Source organism: Euprymna scolopes, chromosome 11, assembly GCF_053919585.1.
Source record: "Euprymna scolopes isolate OS-2025 chromosome 11, ASM5391958v1, whole genome shotgun sequence".
Taxonomy (NCBI): domain Eukaryota; kingdom Metazoa; phylum Mollusca; class Cephalopoda; order Sepiida; family Sepiolidae; genus Euprymna; species Euprymna scolopes.
In genome coordinates this window covers 74,044,400-74,071,554 of record NC_136492.1, presented here as the reverse complement: position 1 = coordinate 74,071,554, position 27,155 = coordinate 74,044,400, and the positions used below count along the sequence as shown (strand labels likewise).

At 32.5% G+C, this 27,155-nt stretch overlaps 1 protein-coding gene across 2 annotated transcripts in view; it reads left to right on the top strand.

The window, feature by feature from the left end:
• LOC145287909 (allograft inflammatory factor 1-like) overlaps positions 1-27,155 on the top strand; it is a 185,922-nt gene that overhangs the window by 144,853 nt on the left and 13,914 nt on the right. For both annotated transcript variants that reach the window (XM_080135857.1, XM_080135856.1), the window contains exon 7: positions 25,954-26,024. In XM_080135857.1, the coding sequence (XP_079991983.1) occupies positions 25,954-26,024 (71 nt within the window). The remainder of the gene's footprint in view (positions 1-25,953; positions 26,025-27,155) is intronic.

Genomic DNA, 27,155 nt, shown 5'->3' with positions numbered 1-27,155 from the left:
TTATTGATTTTCTTTAAGGCTAAATCTTCCATTGCTGGTTTGATAATGATAAAATAATAAATATTTATACCATTAAAACAAAAATCTATAGATAACCCCTTACAAGTTTATTTTTTTATGTTTAGGAAAATATCTGCATATTTAACACGTGTTTTTATGGTAATCGGAGAAAAAAATAACAACGGTGTAGTTAAATATTTAGGGATTTATAAAGAAACGGAATCGGTAATTATATCGAAATCGGAAATTTAGTACGGAATCAGTAATTGTATCAGAATCAGGAAAAATATTGAAATCGTCCCATCACTAATATATGTGTGTGTGTGTGTGTGTGTGTGTGTGTGTGTGTGTGTGTGTGTGTGTGTGTGTGTGTGTGTGTGCGCGCTAGAAACAATGATAAGCAGACATCGGAAAATTATAATTGTATTCACAATCTGCATCCGAACCAAACAAAAACAAATCTTATCTTTTATTTAATTTGATGATCCAATGATTTGATGATCCAATGATTTGATAATCTCCAAAATTAGTCATCTGGAAAAATAGTCTCCACCCTTACTTTGCAGCAAATGACATTCTGTAAAACTTTTTCACTCCTCCCGATCTCCATCGACATCCATAAAAGAAAATCACCCCAAACCACACAGATTTGAACTCCGTCATTTTAACACTAACATTCGTTTCTAATCCTTTTTGATTAGTTAACGTCGAAGTGCAAATCAATTTAGGCTTAACTTATTTTAATTCGAATCAATTACAATCATAAAACGAGAACATAAGTCAGGCATACATCCACTTCACAACGTAACGATGCAGTAAAGTCTTATCTGAGCCTTACTTCTCTATATTGTATGCCATAGAACTTTGAATATCATTCGACCAGCGTTGATCATCATCTTCTGCACTGATAATTGCATAAGCATGAAATAGTATCTGTAGGTACATAAAAATAATTATTTATAACTTATAATTGTTGTCACTCCTTTAAGAAATAAAAATTCTCAGAGTTGAGCACTGTCTGGGGAAATTGAAAAAGTCGGTCAGCTAGCCTTGTCTGCAAGATCGTAACTTCCTGTTACTTGATCACTCCAAGATCGCTTGTATTAAAAACGTTAATCTTCATTCATGTTAAAATTTCCCTTAACTTCGTGGCAATGAACAGTAGCCCTGGGGTATGTTCCTTGCTAAGGTGGCTTTGTTGCAGCGTTTGGTTCCAGCGTTGATCGTTATCTCCTCCACTGATGACTGCGTTTCCTTCAAAAATTTTTATAACTAACGTTTTAAAAAATTACGCTAACTAGCAAAATGAGATTTTTATCTATATATTCCTTTTGCTAACGTTCTTTCCTCTGAGGAGAAGAGTCTATCTTTGAAACTCCATGGAATAAGGAATTTTTCTCATTTTTTCTTATATTCCTTGTTTTGAATAAAATATTGTTAATTTAATTCTACAATATCGTGATGTCTATTACACACACACACACACACACACACACACACACACACACACATATATATATATAAGAAGAAAGTTATAATTTTACAAATTAGAATTTACAGCATTTATTATTCAAAACAAAAAATACAGATTAAAAGATTAAAAGGAGTTTCAAGAATGTCTCTTATTCTTAGAGAAAAATAGTTAGCAAAACACCATGCATATAGACTGGCTATAATTTTGTTGGTTAGCACATAATTCAAAACCTTTAGCGTATGGGAGATATAATGCTATTAAAAATATAGAATGATATAATCCAAATGGATATTCCAACTGAAGTTCACATATACATGGTATTTTGCTAACTATTTTCCTCTGAGTTTAAGAGCCATTCTTTGAAAATCTTTGGAATAAGGAAAAAAACCTTTTAATCCGTATCCCTTGTTTCGAATGACAAATGTTGTAAATTCTAATTTGCAAAATTTCAACTCCTTTCTTGTACCGATGCTCTATCTCGAGTATTGAACATTTTCATCTGGTTAGGATTGTCCTATACATATTAGTATTAATATTTATTTACCCTCTTTAAGTTTCCAAAATTCTTTAGTTTGTAAACTTGCATTTCTGAACTGACCTATATATATATATATATATATATATATATATATATATATATATATATATGTATATATATATATATACATATATATGTATATATATATATACATATATATGTATATATATATACATATATATATATATATATATATATATATATATGTATATATATATATATGTATATATAGTAAGTCATGAAAATATATATGGCCATTAACTTACACAAAATATTCCGCATTTTATCCTTGTGAGAATTTGTCAGGCTTACGATATTCAAAGTTCTATTGCATACAATATAGAGAAGTACGGCTTATGCCTGACGAATTCTCACAAGGATGAAACGCGGAATATATTGTGTAGCTTGATTGCCATATATATTTTCATAACTTACTACCTAGCTCTACCTATGTATTTGTTGAAGTAAATATTGAAAATTTAAGCATTAAATTATATCTTCGTATATTAATATATGTGATTTCAATGAAAATAGATTGCACTCTCAGAGCATATGTATCATTTTCAAACAATTCAAAAACCACAAGTATATTTATAGCACATCATATCATTTTATTTGATATATGGTATGTCTTACACATTTTTCGTTGAGTTGTATACCAAACAACTCATCAGAGACCCATATAAATCCATAAAAGGTTGGGGTGTTTTTAGAAAAAGATCAAAGGTGGAAGAAGAAGTGCAATTCTGTGAAAATCATAAGAGCAAAAACTAGAAATAACTTACTAATACATAAATGACCTACAATTAGTAAGTTTTTATTTTTTATTTTGTGCTTTTATGACTTTAAAAGAATTCCATTTCTTCTTCCACCTTTAATTCTTTTCAAAACAAAATCTTTTATGGGTTTGTATTGTCTTTTGTTTTTTTTTTTTAAATATGTCAACAAAAAATACCATTGGATTGGATTTGTTCAATTTAAAGTCTACCTTCTTTCCCATTCCTGCAATCAGTTTTCATAATCGCAAATTTTAAGTTTTCAATTTTATATTGTTCCAGAAATGTTTCTTTTACATGACTGAACTATTTATTTTCTCTGATGAGAAAAATATGAATTTTCGAAACTCCATGGATTAAGAAATAATTTCTATTGCATTCCCTATTTTTTTAATATTTGATGATTCAATAAAATAATGTAAATTTTTAATCTGTCAGCAGTTAATTTTCTTGGTGTATACATATAATATGTGTGTGTGCGTGTGTGTGTGTGTGTGTGTGTGTGTGTGCGTGTGTGCGTGTGTGTGTGTGTGTGTGTGCGTGTGTGTGTGTGTGTGTGTGTGTGTAAATAGATATATATTTATAATGTATATATTCAATAAAGTTATTCAAAATTACCACAATTAAGCTCAACAAAAATGGATTTACACTAACAGAGCATATCTCGTAACTTTATTAAACATTTCAAAGCCACAGAAGTATTCACTTAATTCATATTCATATTGTTTTATTGCTGCGTCTTACGCGCGTTTCATTAATGACATGAATATACCAAACAAATCATCAAATACATGAGTTCCTAAAAAAAAATACAGTTTTTTTTTTTTTTTAGTTTTTCCTTGGATTAAAAAGGATAAGTCATGTTAAAATGAATTAGAAACTTTTAGAGAGCATAAGGAAAAAAACATACAAACCTAAAACAACAACAAAAAAAACTAATAAGAATGTTTTAGATATTATTTAATTGGAATTCATTATTGAGATGAGTATTATTCATTAATTTATTTATTGCGGACTATTATCCGCATCTTTCTTAGTTGTTGTTTCACGACGTTTTGACCAACTATTCCTCTGGCCTTTGTCAAGTGGTAACCGCAATGGGATAGGAACTCCGAATTTTCTAACTGCATTCTCAGCAATTACTGCCATCCATAGTTGTTGTCGTCTCACCACGTTTTTGGCCAAGTAAGCCTCTGGCCGGTTTTGGGTAGGATTGAAACCGCTATCTTCAGACAATTCTTACCTGGAACTGTGGAGATTCAATATTTCTACGCACTGCGCCATGGGCCCATGGAAAATAGTGGTTTCAATCCTACCCAAAGCCAGCCAGAAGTTTACTTGGCCCAAAACGTGGTGAGACGACAACAACTACAACAGATCAGACCCTTTTTTCTTCCCTCTCTTTCCACCTGTGTGTTATTTCATCCGGTATCAACGATTCCCACTGGGCATAACTACCGCGATAGCACCAGGTAACCATAGTCCAGCTTTTACCTAGGGATAATATCTCCTTGTGAACATTCGCCAGAATAAACCTTTTCTTTGTTACATATATTGAAGTTGTTGCGTTCGTCATTTCAGAAGCTTGTGTTGAATTATTTATTTTCTTAGGTTGTGTCCTAAAAGCACCAAAACCCTAAAAGTTTTTGCTATTATAGAAACTATTGAAAACCAACCGGATATGGAAAAAGGTACACTTTAATTCGAATCCCAGGGGGAGATTAAATCTGCACGTGATGTCATATTTGAATCGATCATTTCGAAATTTAGTTGTCTTTAGAACGCCATGATAAGTGACGCAATAATTTTTTTTCCAGAAATCAAATGTTTTTATTTTTTCCATCTTTACATTCAAGACAAACTCATTCAACTCAAAAAATACTCTATTTCAAAGAGTACCTGTAATTTACTGCCACACGTGTAATTAATTATCTACCTCTAATCTCCCGCTTTTCGTTTTTGTTTGGTCTTTAAAAAAAAAAAAAAAAAAATACTAATTAATTTCATGTTTATTTATTTATTTTTTTACATGTGTGCATAGATTTAGTAATACTGCAATTTGCAACCAAATAATCAAATCATACGAACGTAATCGCACGTGATGAACCGAATAATGAATTTGTTTATGGTCACACCTTGCGGAAAAAAAACCTGTTAGTTCCACTTGAGAAGTTTTTATCCTTTACACGTTACTCTCTGATGTTAAGCTTTTTATTCTGATTATTTCTGATATGTGACTCAAACACGTTTTTTTTTCAATAATAATAATAATAATAATAATAATAATAATAATCATAATAATAATTTTGAAAAAAAAAATGGGAGAAATTGGAATGAGAGGAAAGACTGGAAAAATGCAACGAATAAAAATAATGAAAACAGCTGAAATATTAAGAAAACCCTTGAATGTGAAGACTAATACACATGAGCCACACGCGTGGATCAGATCAACTACTTCAGAGGCACAGCATAAAAAAGCGTCACATGGAACCAAGAACATAGAAGATACTTATCTATCCCTCCCCCATCCCCTCCCCATCCCATCCCATTACCCAATCACCCACCACCACCACCACCACCACAAGAGAATGATGCCAAATAGACGAGAAGGGTCAAGGATGATGGAAAGATAAAGGAGAGAGCACTGACCAGACCTCCACTGGACAAATGCGAAGAGAATTGGGACCTTGGAAAACTGGTGAGACTTGTTATCACTCCACCTCCAGAGAACACCACATGCTGTTTTTAAGGCGAGATCCTTTATGACCTGTGTGAAAGCTCCTTGTGAGCTAGTAATAATAATAATAATAATAATAGTGACACAGTATGTGAGAACAATAGAGCCTAAAAAATAGTCAATATTGATTCCGGGATGGAGAAGGGAGTCATGGGACTCTCAATGGAATTTATATATAGGTGCATATGATGACTGTAAGACGATAAATTAAAATCTCATAAAAAAAAATTTCCTATCACATCTGATCTTGATCTTCAGCTGGTGCTTGAAGACTTTAATGAACACATGACTGTAGTGTTAGAAGAGCAAGGAATCTAAACCATCCACCAAAGGCCTCACTCTCAATATAAACCCAGAGAAGGCTGAAACTTAGGTTAAATAACTTGATTTTTTTTTTACTTTCACCCCCCAGCAAGGGAATCACCACCTTCACCCCTTCACCACTTGAACGTAAGGGGTTACTAATTAGGACCATGCCTAGGAAGCATTAACATTCAAGATATTGGTTTATGTTACATTTGAACTTCTGCATATCAGTACAGTCAGGGAAGTAGGTAACAGGAAGGGAATTCCAAAGTCTAGCTGTTCGAGGGAAGAAGCTATTAGAGTAGAAGGTTTTCTGACATTTAGGGACCTCAACGGTGAAGGGGTGTGATTTTGTTGTTCAGCGGGTTTGTCGATATTTTTCCACAAGATTCCAAAAAGATTGCAACGGATTTCAGAAATTCTGGAAGATTCCATCTTATTCCGGAAGATTCTAAAAAAATTGGATAAAACATATCTTTAGATTTTTTTTAAAAGTATATTAAAATCTTGAGACTGAATAACGAACAGAACAACATCAGAAAAAGCAAATGTAATTTATCTCAAACCCTTTTCCGTAAATTTCCATAGAGTAGGAAGATAAGAAAATTAGAATTACTAAACCCTCCTAATGACAATATTTTTGTCCTCCTATATCGTGTATCTCAGTTCTTGAATGATTTCTTTATGGATGCACTACTTTACAAAAAGTTCCAAAGACTCCAAAATATTCCTAGAGATTCCAAAAGATTCCTAGAGATTCCAAAATCTTCCATGCAAAGTAACACGAGATTCCACGAGTTATTTACTTCTCAGCAGCATGAGAATATTGTTTTATGCATATTGACTCCTGATTGAACCTAAGTTGAAATCAGCAATTCCTTCAAATGAATCACAGCACAAACATTTGCACATGCTATAAAAACTCCAACACACATCTTTCTTTCTTTCCAGCATTTTTCTTCCACAAACAGCACATGTGCACACATAATAACCCAGGCTAGGCACTTTGAGGCTGAAAAGCCCTCGGCAAATAGCACACACACACACACACACACAAACTACTAAACATAATGACAGCATATACACAATAGTAATAGAACACATGCACACAATTCATACATGCACAAACAAAAGAGGAGTGCTAATATATACGCACATCTACAATGCCTATCCCATTTACAGACTTGTGCAAACGCACATGGCTACTACCGAAATAAACATGTGTACTCAATTTCTCCTTACAGATAAAGCGCTTGCTTTCACCTAGAAGGTAGAATCTATATAACAATAAAGGTGTTGTGAAGGAACATAACTGGCTATACACCGGTTACAAACTGTATATATATATTGGACTGTTTGGCAGACAGCGGCAGACAGCGGCAGACAAGCAGTCGCAGTAAGACGGATAGTCTTACGTGTTGATTATCAGACTTTCTTCCCCATACTTGTTACTATGTACTTCTATTTACCTTAGGCGAGCAGCCTTACGTTTCTGTATTATAAATAAACCCCATTACACATACCACTCGGTGTAACTCACGTTTGTCTTTATTTCCTAAGTATTTAGGAATATAACAATGGCGACGAAAGGATGTTCTTTCTCTTAACAGAGATAAATTACCGTACCAAGGACTGTGTACAATGCAAGGATTTTTTGTTTTACGAAAAAAAACAAACTACACAAGGATTTTTTGACCACGTGCGTCAATGAATTTAAAAATTTTTCCTACCTAAAGTAGCGAAAAGTACGGATTTTTCTTCGTAAAGAACTCACAGGAAATTATAGAAACATGTTCAAGGTAAAGTGGAATTTATATTTATTTTGACAAGTAAAAAAAAAAAAAAAAAAAAATGGTCGCAAGTTGAATTCGAAACTACACTAAAGGATTACGAGTTTCGAAAGAAAAAAATATAAATACAACGACTATTGTACCATTTTATGCCACGTGGGAACGGCAGCCATATATTTTTTTTTTTTTGGAAAATTAATTGTTTGTTATTGCCTTTATATAAATAATTGGAACTATTTGTCGTGGGAAGTAAGAAATATTTTGTGTATGAACTTACGTTGTTGAAAAAAAAAAAAAAAAAAAAAAAAAAAAGAATTATTTTACAAAGCCTGTTGAATTACTATGGATGAACTTTGTTGAAACGTGTTGTGTCTGCATATTGCTACTAATTTACGATATACGTAAATTTACGATTTTTCTTTGGAATTATTGTGTAGAATTCGAAAAGACATTTTTGTACTAGAAGCTAACATGGAACAATTAGCAGAGTTAACTAAGGCTCTAGCCCTTAGCATCCAGGAACAGACAAAAATGACTCAACAATTTTTAGCGCAACAACAACAACAACAACAAATTCAACAACAACAGCTACAGCAACAGCTGCAACAACAACAAGAAAGAACACAAAAAACTTTAGAGGCACAACAAGAACAAACAAACATACTACAACGACAAATGTCGACACAGCAAAAGAATTTAGAAAAGCTAATTCTAACGTCGACCGGGAAGAAGACTAATTTTTCTGCCGAGGGTATTTCAAATTCACTAACGGAATTTCGTTACTCCCCGGATACTGGTGTTACTTTCCCTGCATACTACAGAAGATACGAAACAATTTTTACGAAAAGATGTTTAGACTGGACCGATGAGGAAAAAGTTACCCTGCTACTACAAAAACTGGGTACTGATGAAAACACCAAGTATGCAAATCTAATTCTACCAAAAAAACCGGAGGAGGTTTCGTTCGAGGAAACAATTAGTACCTTGTCGAAAATATTTGATAAAAGGGATAGCCTATTTCACTCTAGATACAAATGTTTGAACATTCAGAAGGCAGAAGCTGAAGACTATCTAGAATATGCTTGCACTGTGAACTGTTTATGCGAATCATTTAAATTGAATGAAATTTCCGCAGACCAATTTAAATGTTTAATCTTTGTACAAGGTCTCACGGCACCAAGGGACAAAGATATACGTTCACGGATCCTAACAATTATGGAGGCGGATCCTAACATAACATTGCAAAAAGTCACTGAAGAGTGTCAACGTCTGATTAACATAAAGAAAGACAACACTCGCATTGAAGAGAAAAATATTTTTAAGGTGCAGCAAGTAAAAAGGCAAGGGACCACAAGAAAGTCCAGGTTCCAAGAACACAGGATCCTTAAAGGATACAAAGACCCAAAGCTAAAGTGTAAATGTTGTGGTAGTTTAAGACACAACAATAAGACCTGCTGGTTTAGGAACAAAATATGTTATGAATGTGGTCTCAGAGGTCACAAGGGAACATACTGTGCCCAGAAGAAAAGACAAGGGACCGATAATGTAAATACGCTTCGCATGAATAAAGAAAAAAGCTGCGAAAGACGGAAATATGTTGATGTTCGGATAAATGGACATCTGGTTACATTGCTTCTGGATAGCGGTGCAGATATTAGTATTATAAATGAAGATATATGGAAAAGGATAGGTCGACCTGAATTAGCGAAAACCAGAAAGACGGCGAGAAGTGTGTGCGGCAAAAGATTAGAGTTCAAGGGAGAATTAAAATGCAAAGTGACATTCGCTAACCAGACTCATAAATCCAAAGTGTACGTCGTACCAGGAAAGAATACATGCCTGTTTGGGGTAGATTGGATTGTCCTGTTTAATTTATGGGAGAAACCCATAAATTCGTTTTGTAACGTTTTAACTGCAGAAAAAGCAAACCAAAGGGAAGACTTCCTGAAGGATTTGAAAACTGAATTTCCCAATGTTTTTGCCGAAGGACTAGGACTCTGTATTAAGACAGAGGCAAAATTTGAATTAAAGAAAAATACCACTCCAGTATTCAAACCTAAAAGGAATGTGCCTTTTTCAGCGATGGACGCAATCGAAAAAGAGTTGGATAGACTTCAACAACTGGAAGTCATTGAAAAAGTTAACCACACAGATTGGGCAAGTCCAACCGTGTATGTAAAGAAAAAAAATAACAGAATAAGGGTCTGTGGAGATTTTTCAACGGGTTTAAATGACTGTCTATTGGACCATAATTATCCCCTTCCGTCCGCAGAAGATCTGTTCTCTAAGCTTAACGGAGGAAAAATTTTTTCTAAGATAGACCTCTCAGATGCTTACTTGCAAATTAAGATCAGCGATGAATGCTCCAAATACTTAGGCATAAATACTCATAAGGGCATTTTTAAGCTAAAGAGGCTTCCTTTTGGATTAAAGGTTGCTCCTGCTATTTTCCAGCAAATTATGGACACGATGCTGGCAGGGTTGGAATTTTCAATGGCCTACCTTGACGATATCCTAATTAAAAGTGAAAATTTGCAAGATCATAAGAAGCATGTAAAAGAAGTATTCAAAAGAATACAGGAATTTGGTTTTAAATTGAGCCCAGAAAAATGTCTAGGTCAAATAATCGACAAAGAGGGTCGAAGACCGGATCCACAAAGGACTGAAGCAATTGAAAAGATGCCTGCTCCAGATTCAGTGACAAAATTAAAATCGTTTTTGGGATTAGTTCAATACTATGCAATTTACATCCCTAACATACATAATTTAAGAGCTCCTCTTAACGAGTTACTGAAAAAGGGTGTTAAATGGAACTGGAATAAGGAATGTGAATCTGCTTTCCAAAATATCAAAAGATGTCTACTGTCAGACTTAGCATTGGCACATTTCAATCCAGAAAAGGAACTAATACTAGCAACGGACGCCAGTGATTACGGTGTTGGCGCTGTATTACTTCACAAGTATGAGGATGGTAGGACAAAAGCTATCGCCCATGCTTCAAGAACGTTGGTTGCAGCGGAGAAAAATTACAGCCAAATTGAAAAAGAGGCGCTGTCGATAATATTTGGAATTACAAAGTACAATCGATTTCTCCATGGACGATCTTTTATTTTGCAAACCGACCATAAACCCCTACTTACCATATTTGGATCAAAGAAAGGCATTCCCACACATACTGCGAATCGATTACAGCGATGGGCTGTAACCCTCTTAAACTATCAGTTTAAGATGGAACATGTATCCTCAAAAAAGTTAGGACACGCAGATGCATTATCACGGTTGATCCCTAAAAGAAGCGAAAGTTTCGAAGAAACGGTAATTGCTGCGCTTAAAGACGAAAGTGAATGTACAAGTTCAATGTGTAATATGATACGTGAACTTCCGGTAACTTTCGAAAAAATAAAAAAAGAGGCAGTAAATGACATTTTCATTAAGAAAATGAAAAATCAATTGGGATGGATAAAAAAAAATAAAAAGGTAGATCAAACAACGCCTTTTTCCATCTGTGAAGATGTACTCATGTATGGTGAGAGGATCGTAATTCCACTAACGTTACAGAGGAAAATTCTGAAGGAATTTCATACAGGTCATCCGGGCATTTCGAGAATGAAATCCCTTATGAGAGGATATGTGTACTGGCCTGGTATGGACAAGGAAGTTGAAAAATGTGTCAAGACATGCAGAGGATGTCAATTAGCAGCTCGAGATCCTCCAGTAAAAACGACGCCATGGCCAAAGACGGACCTACCCTGGTCACGTCTGCATATTGATTATGCGGGACCTATAAATGGTTATTTTTACTTGATTATTGTAGATTCTTTTTCAAAATGGCCAGAAATATTTAAGTTTAGACATCCAACAGCAAAAAACACTGTGAGTGCGCTTAATGAAATTTTTAGCCGTTTTGGAGTGCCAAAAACCTTAGTGAGCGATAATGGAACAGCATTTACTGCTCATGAATTCAAAGAATTCTGTGACTCACTAAATATTCTACATATGACAACACCTGTGTACCATCCACGATCGAATGGGTTGGCCGAAAAATTTGTAGATACGTTTAAAAGGGCACTTAAGAAAAATCTTACTACGGACACAGACGAACAATGTATTCAAACATTTTTAGCAATTTACAGGGTGACACCAAATCCTAATAATAATGTCAATTCTTCCCCGGCTGAGCTAATGTTTGCAAGAAAGATAAGATCTGTCTTCGATAGGCTGCTACCAGAGAAAAAGAAAGTTTTCAAAAAAGAAAACCTTAATACCAAGTGTTTCTCCCCAGGTGAAAATGTATATTTCAAAAATTTTCAAAATGGACGAAATCAGTGGGTTGAAGGTATTATCAAAAAAAGGATTGGGAGCATGGTCTATACCATCCAAGGATTAAGTTTTGTCTGCAAAAGACACAGAAATCAAATACGTCCCAGACTGTCTCCAAATGTGGAAGAGACACCAATGGAAACATTGTGCGATATTTTTGATATACCAAAACCAGCGTGTGTACCGCAAACAATGAATATTTCGCCTGAACCGACCATACGGGCTGGACAGAAACCTTTACCCCGGGTAACGCTGACCAGAAGGAAAAGCGTAAGAAAGAGAAAAGTTACCAGGAGATTAAGCCCTGACCCTAAAAGGAAGAGGTATTTAAGCTAAAATCAGGAAGATTTCAGCTTCAGGGGGAGGTGTTGTGAAGGAACATAACTGGCTATACACCGGTTACAAACTGTATATATATATTGGACTGTTTGGCAGACAGCGGCAGACAAGCAGTCGCAGTAAGACGGATAGTCTTACGTGTTGATTATCAGACTTTCTTCCCCATACTTGTTACTATGTACTTCTATTTACCTTAGGCGAGCAGCCTTACGTTTCTGTATTATAAATAAACCCCATTACACATACCACTCGGTGTAACTCACGTTTGTCTTTATTTCCTAAGTATTTAGGAATATAACAAAAGGGCATATCTTTTCTTTTTTTTTTTTTTTTCATTTTAGTTTGCTTAGTCCTCGGGATCAAGAGACTCACTCATGAGACTAATACTTGAGATCGCCCTCATTATCTTTCTTGACAAAATCTTGTCAGTATGATTTCTTTACATGGTTGAACTTATGATAGCCGGAAAACATGTCCAAACTACGTTAATCTTTTTTTTTTTTTTTTATCTATCTCTATTTTTTCAACTATCTCGTAAAGTGAATCGAAGGATGTTTCGTTGTGCAGTTTATCTCATTCTTGATCACTATAATTGTAGTTTTTAAATTTTCGATTTTCTTTTTTTTTTTTTTGCGTGTGTGTGTGTGTGTGTGTGTGTGTGTGTGTGTGTGTGTGTGTGTGTGTGTGTGTGTAGAAGGGGGAGGTAAACACGTCAGGCGATATATACAGACAACAAGCCTTGTAATGAAAAACAAATTTTCGCAGGCAAGTGACCTGTTGGAAAGGACCAATGTAGTTTACAAATTCAGCTGCTCAATAGGAGAGTGTATCTCCAATACTAGTAGCTACATTTCAACATTGTCGCGAAGATTGACTCTCCACCTCTCTGACTCTAGCTCCATATCACAACATTTGAAGGGACATGGCTGCCATCGTTCGGAATTTCGAAGAATTATGGTAGAAAATACAAGAGTATTGCAGAGTGAGAGAAATGTAAATAGGCTAAGAATACTCGAGGCGTTGTACATTAAAACAAAGAAGCCTCAGATAAATATTAATTATGAGTGCAGCCGAAACGTTTTGAAATGTGTGGGATAAATTTTGAATATATGTGTGTGTGTGTGTGTGTGTGTATATAAATATATTTAATATATATATATATATATATATATATATATATATATATATATATATATATATATATATATATATAAAGTCCGCCCATCTAACTTGTAACAAGCTACCACGTAACTATGAAAAAATGCATATATATGTCATTTAAAAAAACAATTTCTACATTTATTTCTACAATATGCATGAGGATGATAGAAGCACTTTTGTCAAAAGCGCTCGCGATTATGGATCCAACTTATACAATTTCGAGAAGAACACAAAAAGGACTATTCGGAGATTGGAGAAAATAAAAAGGAAAATTGTAAAACAGAATAACTCTGTGCTATTCAATAATATTTGTCTAAATATATATATATATATATATAATGTGTGTGTGATCTGCTTGTCTAATTTACTGTTCCATTATCTTGAAACCACTGGGTTGACCTATACATAAGGCGTGTCATGAATTATGTCAGGGCTAAAAGTCAAAGGTCACCTCTGCATGTGATCAAATTATATTCGAGCATATCCGGGAGTTTTTTGATTTTTTGCATATAAATTGCGGCAGGAATTATCAATATGAATTCTTTGTTATCATTCTGCCTGAGAATGGTTGACCCAAATTGAATTTCTTCCCGAATTTACGATCATGGCATTTTCATTCTGAACATAATATCCAAAAATAAAAAAAGGTCAGAGGATCTAGATAGTGATCGCCAATTAGGATATGACACACTTGTGGTCGACCTGGTTAGTTTGGTTTAGGTTTTGAAGCAAATATAATAGAATAATAAGAAAACAATTTCTTTCTTTCTGAATTTTTGAGATGACGATTAATAATTCATATTATCAGGATTGTTCAAAGTACTATTCTCATATATATTATTTAATTGGAATTCATTATTGAGATGAGTATTATTTATTAATTTTATTTATTGCAGACTATTATCCTCATCGTTTTTTTTTAGTTGTTGCTTCACGACGTTTCGACCAACTATTTCTCTGGCCCTCATCAGGTGGTAACCGCGACGGGATAGGAACTCTGAATCTCCTAACTGCATCCTCAGCAATTACTACCTTCGCATGGCGCAGTGCATAGAGACGTTGAATCACTACGGTTCCAGGTGAGCATTGTCTGAAGATAGTGGTTTCAATCCTACCCAAAGCCGGCCAGAGGCTTATTTGGCCAAAACATGGTGAGACGACAACAACTATGGAAAGCCGTAATTGCTAAGAATGCAGTTAGGAGATTCGGAGTTGCTATCCCATCGTGATTACCACCTGACAAAGGCCAGAGGAATAGTTTGTTGAAACGTTGTGAAACAACAACTAAAAAAAAAAGAAAGAAAGATGAGGATAATAGCCCACAATAAATAAAATTAATGCTATTCTCATCTTGAGTGCTATTTTCACAACGTTTCGGTCAATCTAACCTCCGACCTTCTTCGGGTGTATCTTGCCGAACTCAGGAATCTTTCTGTTGAACTCGGGAATCTGCACAAAATTTCGAACGGAAACCTTTAATGAATGCCGCAAGGACATGTGGTGCAGCGGATAAAGTACTTGGTAAAATTTGGTTCTAAGTTACAATCGTGTAGGAGTTAAAGATTCGATTCCTAATGCGGGTGATGCTCAAAATGCAATTTGCGAATTACCTAGGACTTCTATGGCTGATGGAATGAGAGTATGATACTCCATCAATTAAATAAAGAGTTCCATTCCAAATTCTGTGCAGATTCAACAGAAAGACTCCCGAGTTCGACAGAAAGATTCCTGAGTTCGACAGAAAGATTCCCGAGTTCAACAGAAAGATTCCTGAGTTCGACAAGATACACTTGAAGAAGGTCAGAGATTACATTGATCGAAACATTGTGGAAATAACGCTCAAGATGAAAACAGCTGTTTAAATAATCCAAATTGTATGAACTTCTATCTTAAATATTGCTTTCATTACAATGTTCTTGCTCTCATTTCTTTGATTGGCCTTTTGTCAAACTTGGCTAATGTGTGGAAATATTTTAATTAATTTAAATGGTTCAAACTGAAAGAATTAATCTTTTAGACATTTTTTTTTAAACTTGTCAACTATTCGAAAGATTTAATTTTGTTCTACAATGAATCATTGGGAGCTTTCAGATGAGATATTTAAAAGATTAATGGACGTGTTACAGAAGTAGTTGTGGTGGTGGTGGTGGTGGTGTTGGTGATGGTGGGTAAATAAATTTTGTTTGTGTGTACTGCTGCAGTTTACAAACCGTGCAATTTTTTCGATGGGATTTTCAAGTTAAATCGAGTTTTCCAGTATCTTTTGTTTATTAAATTAAATTAATATTGCTAATAATTGTGAAAGTATAGAATAGTTACAAAACACTCTCCTCCTCCTCCTCCTCCTCCTCCTCCTCCTCCTCCTCACGTTAAGAATGGATTTCTAAATAATTACACTATTATTTCAGTATGTTCCGTATTCTTCTTTTTTTTTGGGGGGGGGGGAATAGTTTCAATTTTATTACCATCCCTATTTAAGTTAAAACATACTTATCAAAGTATTATTATGTACATCTATATCAAAAACACTTGTAAACGTTTTTTTTAATTTTTTAATTTTTTATTTCCATACTTCGTAGACCAGGCGCATACGCAGACCCCACAATTTTAATAAATCATCATTCCTGTGTTTCAATACATCTATCATTATATGTGATGAGTTTTCTATAATAGTCAACCATATAGGAGCCTATTCGTGACCAGACACACACACAGACGTTCAGCTTTATATATATATATATATATATATATATATATATATATAATCCCCGAAGTTAAGCAACGTTGAACTTGGTCCGTACTAAATGGGTGACCATTTGGGACTTCCAGGTGATGTATGTGCTCTTGGCAGTGTTTCCAGTCGTCCTGGACTTTTCCTTGCCACTGGACTCCAACAGTGCTGATTCAGGAGAGGTGTGGTTGGCGATTGCGCAACTCCTGCCTCACAATTACACACAGTTGCCCCTACAAGGGTATCCTTTGTCTTTCGAGACTGAATGGAGGCATCTATATATATATATATATATATATATATATATATATATAAATTGTAGGGTTTATAGTTAAATTCTGTGAAGTAAAAATATAGAATTTTTAGACAAAAAATTAAACTTATCGGCATCATCAATTTCAGTTGATGTCATATGTTCTTTTAAAAAAATACTATTTCATGGTTATTCATAATTATTGTTTTGCTAAATACATTTTCTCTGAAGATATGAGCCATGCACTGAACATCCATGGATTAAGGAAAGAGCTTTAAATTTCTTGTATTCCTTGTTTCAGACAATAAATTTTGTGTCTAAAAACTCTATATTCTTATGTCACAGAATTGAGCTATGAATCCTACAATTTTAATTTTGCTTTATCTTGTATATTGAGCTATTTTATTTGGCTGGGATTGTCTTACATAAAAATATCTCCTCTCAACAATATTTTATAAGCTTGTAAACCATAAGATTAATTAATCTGTGATTTAACTCATCTCATTGTTCGAATATATATATATATATATATATATATATATATATATATATATATATATATATATATATATATATATATATATATATATATATATATATATATAAGAAGTTCTACTCTCTATTGTGTATTGAGCTGCTTTTTTATTCGGTTAGGATTAAAATATCTACATATAATATACTGGTATGTATATTAGATTGAAGTTTACCATTGTATATATCAGATAAACTATACAGCGTTGCCCGGGTATTTGTAGGTGTATGTTGAGCAAAAAAAAAAAAAAGAACGGTCAATTTTTTTAATTTGACCCCTATTATGACCCCTTAACATTTATTTTTTGGGCTCAAATCAAGATATTAAGTTAGATCCATGTCCAAGGAACGTATATCTAAAATTTCAAGTGTTTACACCCAAAATTGTCGGAGGAGTTTGGTAAAGTTCTCAAAGGTCAAATCGTTGAACTTTGATCCCCCTTAATGGCCAAATTTCTGGACGAAAACCGATCACATAGATTTTCCCAAATCTCAGTACCCTGTATATCAAATTTCGCGTCTGTAGACTAAAAATTGACAGAGTTATTGCGTAGGGAAATGTACACAGACACACACACGCACAGACACTTTCATATATATATATATATATATATATATATATATATATATATATATATATATATATAACAAAGTTAAAGACTGTAAATTATAATTTACAAGAATTTATTATTCGATACGAAACTCAGAAAGCAACATAAAGAATTCCTTTATCTGTGGAGTTTCAAAATCTTCATTCTTTTCAGCAGAGGAAAGATTTTAGTAAAATAATTGCTATAGCGAAGGTAAAAGGATATATGGCAATCAGGTAGGTCAAAAAACAAAATGGTCATAAGAGACACTATTCACACACTTTTTAATCCAGTTTAAGAATCCAAAATAACAGTAATCCAGTTATTTTACCAGAAAAAACAGCTTCCAAGCGTTCGAGGAAGAATGTTTTCCAGTGTGTTAATTTTTTTCCATTTAGAGATGCAATCGCTGATATCTAATGCTTCCATCACCAGCAAAACGTTTGAAATCTCAATTTCACTATATGTATTATTACCGTAACGTTTATTTAATACCAAATTAATTTAATCAAATTATCCTAAAACTAATTTTGATCAGATAATATTGTTTTAAGCTGTATTTATAAATTATTTTTAACCGCTTATCTTTCTGATATTAGATATTTTATTTTGTTTCATAATTCATGATTGATTTTATATATATATATATATATATATATATATATATATATATATATATATATATATATATATATATATATATATAATGAAAGGTAATGAAAGATAGTAAATAAATAAATGGAAAAAGCTTTGCAACTTAAAAATAATTTTTTTGTGTTTCTTGAACTCAAACACTTTTACATATTCATTTCTTTTCATTATTCTTTCTGAAAAGAAAAGTCGGTTGTTTTTTACATTGGTGATCTTTTAAACCAACGCATTTCAGGTGAAAACATTATTATGTCGTACGTGTCATGTCGAAATCAGTATAAATTCCCAAAATGACAAACGATGGTCCGGTAGAAAAATAATTACAAGTAAAAATAGAATTTATTAAATTATCAAGTTTTATCGTATGTTTTAATGTGGAAGATTTGTGCAACTGACAAACTGACTTATCTCCCTTGACCTAAATTGATTTAAATACCGTATTTTTTTCTAGTACATTTACTGGATCATTTTTCCTAATTTTTGGAATATATTCTAATTTCGACATGGCACGTAAGTACGTAATAATGTTTTCATTTGAAATGCTTTTATTTAAAATTTACACAAGTACCGAAAAATTTGCTTAATTCTTTGATCACGTTTTTCATCCTGCTTCGGTATAATCCAAAAATCAAAATCTTGCACATGTTCTGCTGACCAAAACGGATTAACACTCATTGAATGCCCTGACACCCAGTTGGTTCAATTTTATAAATCATTCACCAGCAATCTTTCAAAATAAATAAATAAATAAATAAAATAATAATAATGAATAAATAAATAGATAAAATAAAAAAAATTAAATTAACATTTCAGATATATTTTTTATCTTTAAATTTTTTTTAAAACAATATTTCAATATATTTTTCAAATCTTTTGTAGGCTCTTGTGCATTTTAAGTGAATAACTAAAAAATCAAAATAATGCACCTTAAGTTAAAAAAAACAAACAACAAAAAAAAAAACACTAGTACGTACTTACGTATGATGTCGAAATTAGAAAAAATTCTAAAAAATTACGAAAAATGATCCAGTGGAAAATCTGCTAAAACTATTTCTTACAAAAAAAAAAAGTCATTATCGATCCTCCATTTTCCAATTGGAAATAGTGAAAGTGAAATGTAAACAAGGGAGATAAGTCAGTTTGTCATGCAGAATTGGCAGTTTAAGACTAAATCGTTATATACCTGCACTAGTCAATAAATTTTATTTTTCTCGTAATTATTTTCTACTCAGTCATTTTCCATAATTTTTTGGAATGTTTACTAATTTCGACATGACACGTAAGTACGTAATGATGTTTTTACTTAAAATACATTATTTTGATTTTTTTAGATATCCACTTATAAAGCACAAGCGTCTTTTTTTTTATTTCAGAGTCATTGATAAAATTATTTTAAATTTTATTATGATTAAATATAAACTGAAAAAATAATTCTATTTATTGTTGTACAGATTATGAAAATATATTTATTTTATTCAAACAGACAATTTGGATTGTGATTGGTTTAAAACAAATTCTAAAATATTTTATAAATGTTTTTCATTAAAAAAATTCTTGCAGGAAAAATTCATTGTGATTTTCACTGAAATGTTCTTTAAATATATTTTCCGAAATATATATACTCAAATTGTGAGGTAAATTTCTTTTTAATGAAATATTTTCCAATCAAATAATTCTATTTTAAATTAATTCTTAAAAGTTGTTTGGTTGTTTTTATTTTCTCAAAAGTAAATTTCGACTTTTTGATGCACCTTTGGTGAATATCAAAATATTGTGGCCGTTGTGTGAAGAATGTTTTGTGCAGTTTCAAGGAAATAATACATTCTACATAAATGAATATAACAATTCCAATCAAAAAAAAAATAGGTACTTGTACAGTTTAATCAAGACATTAAAAAAATGAAAATATCGAAAAAAAATAAATAAATAAATAAAAGGTTATATTGTACATATCCGTTTTGAACTGAAGATCTCCAAAAAAAATTTCACTTAATTTGATCAAGTAGTATTTTTTTTTTTTTTTACAGTGGAAAAACACATTTTTATGAGAGCGCATTAAAGCCAGCCATCTTGGAATTTTTTTAACATGCCACGGGGAGATAACTCAATTTAAAGCGCTGACACTCCCTCCCCATCTTTAATACTAGCTTTTCTTCCTAAAAATGGAACCTTTTGCTCGGTATCATAACAAATTTTTTTTTCCGCTGTAAAAAAGAAATTACTTAATGAAATTAAGTGAAATTTTTTTTCGGAAGGCTTTGTTCCATAACGGATACGTACAATATAACTTTTTTCGATATTTTCACTTTTTTATGTCTTGATTAAACTGTACAAGTCCCAAAAAATATTATAAATTTCGGGTTTGTATTACAATCCACAAACGTATGAAAAAGTGGTAAAAAATTAAAAAAATATAACAAATAAATGTTATCAACTATTCTACCTATTTGGAAAAGGTTTTAGTGGTTTTACTCACTTTAAAACATTTAATCAGTTCGAAAATCATACAGTGTTTATCGATATATGTAAAAAAGAGAAATGACGGCGAGATGACTGTTAAATACGTTAAGTTTTAAAAAATGAGTTGAAACTAAAAAAATATACAAAATAGTGTTACTCTGACATATGTTCAGTGAATATAAATGTTACTGTGACATATGTTCGGTGGGTTTCTAACACTATTTTGTATAATTTTTTAGTTTTAAGTCATTTTTCCAAACTTAACGTATTTAACAATCAGCTCGCCGCCATTTGTCTTTTTCACATGTATCGACATACACTGTATAATTTTCGAACTGATTAAATGTTTTAAACTGAGTAAAACCACTAAAAACTTTTCCAGATAGGTAGAAGAGTAACTTATCTTTCCTTTGATAAAATTTATTTGTTATATTTTTTAATTTTTGGACCACATTTTCGTACATTTGTGGATTGTAATACAACCCCTTTTTTGTAAATTTTTTACTTTCTTTCCACCTATACACTCAAATGACGATTTTTATTAGTTTTCGCATATGCTGAAAACAAATATCACATTTAAATTTTCCGCAAATAAGTAGTTTTCCAGATATTAAGCAATGTAATCCCTTATGTTATAAGTGGTGACATTTGTTGTATGCGCAAGTGTGCATATTTTTGGCGTGTGCACCAAAATATGCTTTGCGCATACATTTTAAAGGAAAATGTTAAACCAAGTAAAATTTAGCTTACTTTTATGCAAACTTTTAAAATATATTTTTATTGTATAAAATCATTCTAAAAAAGTTTTTTCAAACGACTAAAAGAATATGTTTTGATTATAATATATGTTATTAAAAATGAAATCATCCCGCCCCCCCCCCCAAATCATTTTGAAGTAAAAACTAGTTTTTTATGTAAAGTTTTAAAATTTAATTGGAATTTAAGTAAGTATTAATCAGAAGGAACATTTCGTTGGTATAACACCGGTAAGACACGGTAAAACTTCCACTAAAAAGAAAGTGGAAGTCGAAAAGAAACTGTTTTAGTAAAAAGAACCGTATTAAAACGGACAAAAACACACACACACACACACACACACACACACACACACACACACACACACACACACACAAAACCGGATATGAATACATATAAACTTGTAAACTTAAATTAATAAGTAGAGAAATAAATGTAGTTATCGTTTTGGATCCTGTATTTAGACATGAATTGACCAGTGATGCTAAATACCTATCTATTTAAGCTCCATCCTGTCCATTTTTAGGGGCCACAATATTGCACCATGTTCTCTTGCAAACCCTGAGTTTTTATTTATCGTATAGGTCACCACCTGATATCCAGCGGTAAGGTTCGGCTTGGGAACAGCTACTATACAATGCGACACAATGGAGTGTATAAATATCTTCACTGGGCCATCTGGTAAAAGTTGAATATCGAATGCAACAGCAAATCCTGGGAACATGTTTACCAGAAAAAACAGTTGGAAATAAGTCATACACCATCAACTATGACTATACAATTCCTACAGCTATGCGCCTAGAAAACAGAGCTATTAAACCTGACATAGTGATATGGGACAAGAAGGAGAAAGAAGCAACCTTAGTAGAAGTCAATGCCCCAATGATGCTGGGTTAGAGCTGAGAGGGAAAAGATAAGGAAATACTAAAGTCTTACGTACAACATCTTGGCCTTCGGGACAAAATCAAAGTGTAGTATCTGTTCTTCAGATGCTGCACTTCAATTTCTTGTTCTCTGTCAGTGGAGGAGAAATCCTTCACGACTGAGACAATTTTTATTTTTGTTCCTTTTCTCTACATTAAAAAACGACCCTGGTGTCTAACTCTGTCCCGTGGGGAGGCATTGTAAATAGGAACATGAAAAGAAGCCGGAATCTTAAGAAGATCTCCATCATTCCAGTAATTATAAGAGCAGCCAAACTCATTAAAAAAACTCAATAAGTACTTGATAAATATATTCGGTGAACAAAGTGCAAGAGAGATAGAAACAATTACACTTAAAGGGACGATTAGAATCTTAAAAAGATAGATGTATGAGATAGTGTTTGAATGTCTACTATCCGGAAGGATAACCCATTCCCAGCTAGGACCAAATAATGAGAAAATTGAAAAAAAAAAAATAATAATAATGGTTACTTGATGATCATATTTCAACACATAAAACCAAACAGAATTTCCATGAACAGAATTTTTTTTCTAATAACTTCTCATCTGTGAAAGATAACGCTACAAGATTTATGAAGAATGAATGAACTAACGTTTGCAGAGTTCAAAAATGGAAACTTCACTGTGGAAGACAAGACTGATCAGTGAGTTTAATGATAAACTTCTTGCAGTTGGTGTCGTTTAATGAAAACCCTGCAGTATCAGCTGAAGAATCAGCAATTAAGTTTTTCAAAAACCACACAACTATTCTTCAACAAATTGTTCTTCATTGAATCGCCTGAAAACAGCAGCAAATCACAAACTGAAATCTGCAGACAATTCATGAGGCAGCCATTTTTTTTTTTTTTCAAGTTGGTGCACCTTTCTAAGTTCTTGAAAATTATGATTCTATAGAATACTTTGAATTATATGCCCCTGATATTACATACTGGATTAGCTCCCTTATTGTTATGCACGAATTACAGATGTATGTACTTACTATGTATTTAAACAGCAAAACATCATGTATTATCATTAAAAATGTATTCGTAGGATAAAAATCCAAAGAATATAATAGTGCTCAATAATTAATTGAGCTATTTATATTAATATTTATTTATACAGACAGGCGAAAATTTTCATCTAAATGAAAAGACAGATTTTTTGCCTTAAGAGATCTTAGTTATTAATAATTACAGATCCAAATATTGTCATGACAGTGCAGCAAAGTTTGTACATCTCTGTATGAATAAATATTTATATATATATATGTGTGTGTGTTTGTGTGTGTGTGTGACACAATGGCGTGTGTAAATATCTCAAACTTAATTGCCATATATATTTTCAAAACTTTATATATATATATATATATATATATATATATATATATATATATATATATATATATATATATATATATAAATTATCTTATCTTTTGCTATTTTTTGGTTTCATTTTACTTTAGCCGAAGTTCTCAGAAAGTAAGGAGCTCCTTCCTGCGGCTAACACTTGATCTTTATATGAAATACATAGATATTCGAATATTCCATTAAATTTTATCCTTTATCGCTCAAACATAATGTACATCCCTTTGTCTGTCTGTCTGCCTGTTTCTCTTTCTTATATATGTGTGTGTGTGTGTGTGGAGGGGGGCATAGATTATTTAGATTTATTATTAGGATATGAATTCAGCTGGCATATATATATATATATATATATATATATATATATATATAATGTGTGTGTGTGTGTGTGTTATTTTATTTACACCAGCAAGTGGTGAGTTCTCTCTCTCTCTCTCTCTCTCTCTCTCTCTCTCTCTCTCTCTCTCTCTCTCTCTCTCTCTCTCTTCCTGTCCATGTTCATGCTGACGAGTCCTCAGGCGATAAATGTGAAAAATTATGCTTAATTGCCATATATATTTTAATAACTTACTACCTAGATCAACTCATTGAGCATTGTTGAAGTAAATACAGATAAAAAATGCATTAAAATATTATAGCATCTTTTAATTTTATATGGATACATGAAATAATACTACACACACACACAGGTTAAAAGAAAAAACTACAACACAAACTTAACCCAATTATGCATGCTCTGTTTCGCATTGAGCTCTTTCAATTACAGAAATTGCTTTATCCGTATTAAGTTGATACTCTCCATCTTTCTCTCTCTCATATATACACACACACACACACACACACACACACACACACACACACACACACATATATAATTATAATTATTTTTAATACCTACAGACACTAGTGTTTCATCCTTTCTGGAATCATTAATGCAGGATGTCACAATTACTGCCTGTCGGGAGATTTGAACCTGGCCACAAAGCCATCTCAGAATCCATTAGCAAGGAACAAACTGCTCTGCTAACGTTAATTGCAAGCAACATAGTTGAAATTAACATTTATATAAAGTGTAAATGTCATTCAAGGCGACCGAGTGTGATTTTATGATTATAACTTCATGATCTGCGCACGTGGGCTTAAGTTACAGACTTATTTCATTTTAACATAAAGTGCTTGACAATAAGAACTGAGGTCTGGCATAATTATTACTATTAATTATTTTTAACTAGTGTTACATCCTTTTAGTAATCATCAGTGCAGGGTGTCACGATTACTGTTAGTCGGGAGATTTGAACCCGGGCCACGGAGCCATCTGACTCCATTAGCAAGGAACGCACACACACACACACACACACACACACACACACACACACACACACACACACACACACACACACACACACACATATATATATGAGGGAGTAAATATGAAATGAAAATCTCGGACAAAATGTAAAATTAGATTATGGAAATCTGGATAAGCAAGAGAACATACTAGTATAAACAAAGATACACATACATCATTAAAGCTGGACCAATATATTTGGTTTGACCATATTCATTTGGTGAAATAGCTTTATTGAAACAAAACTCGACATTTTTATACACTGTAAGATTAAAAAAATTTCGGGGAGGGAGAAACGGTGGCGTGAGTAGGTATGTGAGAGGAGAAATAAAGGAGTGGAAAGAGTAGTTGCTTTTATTTCTTCCTTACTCGTTTTCTACTCTTCCCACTCCGCCTCTTGCCCCTCCTCCTCCTCCTCCTCCTCCTCCTCTCACATACCTACTATACCACCTTACCTTTACCTCCTCCTTACTTACTACTCCTCCCACTCCTCCTCTTTCTTCTGCAGATACAACATTTTCTGAATTATTATCTAAAATTGAATTGAACATAGTCACTTGATAAGCACAGAAACGTCTCACTGAACAGTCACTGCTATTGCAATTCGTAAAATACTGTCGACAATATCTTTTTAATCAAATATTGCTTGTAAAAAAATTGACCATGACCTCGAAATCTTCCAACTTCAACAATCACAATTCCATTTTGAAAAAGGACTAAAACCTTTTTCTAATGAATCTGTGCAATTATTATTATTATTATTATTATTATTATTATTATTATTATTATTATTATTATAGTGATAATGATGATGATGATGATATTTCTAATGGTGGGAAGAGAATGTTTCATCTTTGGCTCTGCCAGCAGCCATTGTCTATTTGTAGAATGTTTCTCTTTACCAGGAAGATTTTTGGAAGACGGGTCAAGGCGGGGAAGCTCTGAAGCCACAAGAGAAACCCCTAGTTAGAAGACGGTGAGATTTCTGCTCCATGCATCCATCCGCTTTCTTGTAACCCGAGTATCAGTTCTTTGCCAGTAGTGATTTTTTTTTTTTCCAAATGCTTTTTTATTTTTCATTTGTGCTTATTTTGATTGTCAGTGATAAAAAAAAAAAAACAGAAAATAAACCAAAAAAACAACAACAAAAACGAATAACAATCTCGACCTTAAGAAAAATAAAAAATAATATATATATATATATATATATATATATATATATATATATATATATATATCCAGATGAATGTGAACGTTTCACAACCACATTACCATCAAACGGTTTGTTGATATTTCAATCAATGATGCACTAATCTTTTCAATTTTAAAATACTCTATATATAGCTATTTGTATGCCTAGTGTGCATCTCTATTTTTAACAGTTTATAATAAATTGATGTTTGGTGTTATACGTTTGTAATTACCCTATTTCTCTCTCTCTCTCTCTCTCTCTCTCTATATATATATATATATATATATATATATATATATATATATATATATATATAATGTTTTTGTCGATTTTATACTAATTTAATTAAAATAATGTAATAATGGGGATTAATTACTCATCATGGACAATAAAAAGCTCTGAAATATACGTACACAATCTATCTTCTATATATCTTCTATCTATTCTATACTCCTATAAATTTGGGCTTTTTTGTGTATTGATATTCATATTAAAAGCCCCTTTTTTCTATTTATTTGATATACAACTTTATTATATATGGGTCATGGAATTGCGTTCATCTGCAAAAGATCTAGCTAATTTGCATATTCTTTTAAACATTCATTTTGATTAATTCCCTATTAGTTTATTTCGGTTTTCTTATGGGATGATCATCTTTAGTTAACTATTACGTGTAATTATACTCATGCATATATTCTACATGATTTATATTTGCGTAATATTTGCATAAAAAGGTTATAGTAAACACAAACCTCTGTCTATATATATTTATGTATGCGTAGATATATTTGTTTAAAAACTTTTGCCTACCAAATTCCTCTGTCAGTTTTTGGTCTACAGACATGAAACTTAATATATAGTGTATTCAGACCCATGCAAAACTTTATATTTGGGTTTTAGCCGGGTAAAATCGGT